General features: G+C 65.9%; 1 protein-coding gene across 1 annotated transcript in view; it reads right to left on the bottom strand.

Annotated features, from left to right (window-relative positions):
* The window catches only part of LOC104124404 (fibronectin type III and SPRY domain-containing protein 1-like), a 28,321-nt gene that overhangs the window by 19,083 nt on the left and 6,949 nt on the right, over positions 1 to 2,289 (bottom strand). The window contains exons 5-10 of the mRNA XM_009636743.1: positions 1,801 to 2,010; positions 1,373 to 1,622; positions 1,204 to 1,283; positions 748 to 999; positions 147 to 235; positions 9 to 30 (exon numbers count right to left, since the gene is read on the bottom strand). Of these exons, the coding sequence (XP_009635038.1) occupies positions 9 to 30; positions 147 to 235; positions 748 to 999; positions 1,204 to 1,283; positions 1,373 to 1,622; positions 1,801 to 2,010 (903 nt within the window). The remainder of the gene's footprint in view (positions 1 to 8; positions 31 to 146; positions 236 to 747; positions 1,000 to 1,203; positions 1,284 to 1,372; positions 1,623 to 1,800; positions 2,011 to 2,289) is intronic.

Genomic DNA, 2,289 nt, shown 5'->3' with positions numbered 1-2,289 from the left:
GGAGGAGCGGGGAAAGCTGCCGCACCAGACCTGCGGGCACAGGAGCAGGGCTGGGGGAGGCGGGAGGGCTGGCATGGGGCTGGGGGGGCGCTGAACCCCACCGCTGGCAGCCCCAGAGGAACTGCCCAGCCCTGCCTGTCCCTTACCGTGAAGGCAGGCAGCACCGGCTGCGTGAACTTGGCCTTGAAGGTGTGGAGCAGCTGCTTGGTCCTGGCGTTGTAGAAGGACAGGAACCCTGCGGGCAGAGGGAGGGGCATAGGTGGGCACAGGGCTTGCAGCCCCCCCAGCACAGTGCCCATGGTGGTGGCAGTGCCCATGGTGGACACACTGGTGTCTGTGGTGGTGCCCATGGTGGACATGCTGGTGGCAATGCCCATGTTGGACACACTGGTGCCCACAGTGATGGCAGTGTCCACGGTGGATACACTGGTGTCCATGGTGGTGCCCATGGTGGACACGCTGGTCCCCGTGCTGGTGGCAATGCCTACAGTGGACAAGCTGGTCCTCATGCTGGTGGCAATGCCCATGTTGGACACACTGGCGCCCACAGTGATGGCAGTGCCCACGGTGGATACACTGGTGTCCGTGGTGGTGCCCATGCTGGTGGCAATGCCTACAGTGGACAAGCTGGTCCTCATGCTGGTGGCAATGCCTACGGTGGACACGCTGGTGTCCATGCTGGTGGCAATGCCCATGGTGGTGGCAGTCCCTGTGCTCATCCCTGGCCCTGCCCCATCCCACACCCACCTTCGTGGAAGTTGCAGTAGACGCCGATGCAGTCGGGCACGGGCACGTCCAGCACCTTGGCCTTGTTGGCGTGCTTGGCGCTGAAGCTGACCTGCAGCCAGTTGTTGAGGTGGAGGCACCAGGAGGCCGAGGTCTTGCCTAGCTGATCGAATTTACCCAGGCTGCGATACGCCACCCCCACACCGAAAGCTTTGCTGTCCCGGTCGTACCGCACCTCCCAGTAGTGGTCGTCACCATCGATCAGCGTGTCACCTGCGGGCATGGGGCACGGCTCTGCCTGGTGCAACCACGGGGGGTCCCGTCCTGTCCCCCAGCCCCACCATGTGCCCCGTGCCCACCTACATCACCCCCTGCTCCCTCAGGGGCACCCACCCCCTCTGTGCCCTCATCCCCTCCCGCACCCCTGGGTGCCTGCAGGGTCCCCACCGGTGCCCACCGGGTGCCCCCAGCTCTCACCCAGAACCGTGTAGGACTCGGCGGTGAAGCGATCTCTGCCCCCACGCCCCGAGGGCATCCTCTTGGGCGACTGCACCACCCTAGGACAGATGGACGCCGGCAAGGAGGGCTGGGTTGGCATGACCCATGGCAGGGGGTGACGCTGGGGTGACAACGGGGGTGCCATTACCTGGCAGGCGAGTTGGCAGGCGAGGCCGTCCTGCCCTTGCCGTCTTTCCTTGCCTGCCACCAAGGGGTCCCAGACCCCTGGCACGCTTGGGAAGGGGCAGCACGGGGTGGCACGGTGGGTGACGGGTGCCCTGCCACCCCCCGATACCCACCTCTCGTTTCCAAAGTGACCGGCTCAGAGAACTCGCCTGCCACAGCCTTGTTACACGCCCGTACCCGAAAATTCATGTACTTCATGTCAAACTTCAGCCCTGTGGGTACAGCAGGGTCACAAAGCAGGGCACGGGGGGGGGCACCATGATCCCCACGCCCCCTACAGAGCCTGGCACTGCCACCCAGCCCCCTGGGACAGCCCCAGCCCCCTGCCACCCATGGTGCCCGCTCCCAGCCTGGCACGTTTGGGGCTGGTTTTGCCCCCCATGCCCTCACCGGAGAGGGTGTACTCAGTGCCCTTGATGCCCTCAACCACCATCCAGGGCTGGTCTTCCTTGGCGCGGGGTGGCCCCTCGAAGTTGGTCCTGCGGTACTCCAGCACGTAGTGGTCGATCTTGCTGTCCTCGTCGGGCATCCTCCAGGCCAGCGTCACGCAGTTATCGGCCACCAGCGACTCCGCCAGGTCGATCTCGGGGGTGCTGGGCACTGCCCGTGGGAGCAGCTATGCCAGTGTCCCCCCGCCGCTGCAGCCCTGCTTCCAGCCAGGGTGTCCCCAGCACCCCTGGGCACCCCCGGGGCACCCATAGGTCCCATGGGCACAGCACCCATAGGACCCCACCTGTGGCATCCCAGAGACCATGGCATGGCACCCACTGCCCCCCCAAGCACAGCATCCAAACCCCCTCATCCCTCCATCCCTGGCACCTTCTTGCCCCTCCAGATGGGGGTACCACAGGGTGCCCCATGCCTGGCACCCCCCCCCAG

This window comes from Egretta garzetta, unplaced genomic scaffold (assembly GCF_000687185.1).
Source record: "Egretta garzetta isolate BGI_Z169 unplaced genomic scaffold, ASM68718v1 scaffold4, whole genome shotgun sequence".
Classification (NCBI taxonomy): Eukaryota; Metazoa; Chordata; class Aves; order Pelecaniformes; family Ardeidae; genus Egretta; species Egretta garzetta.
This window is presented reverse-complemented; position numbering and strand designations above follow the sequence as displayed.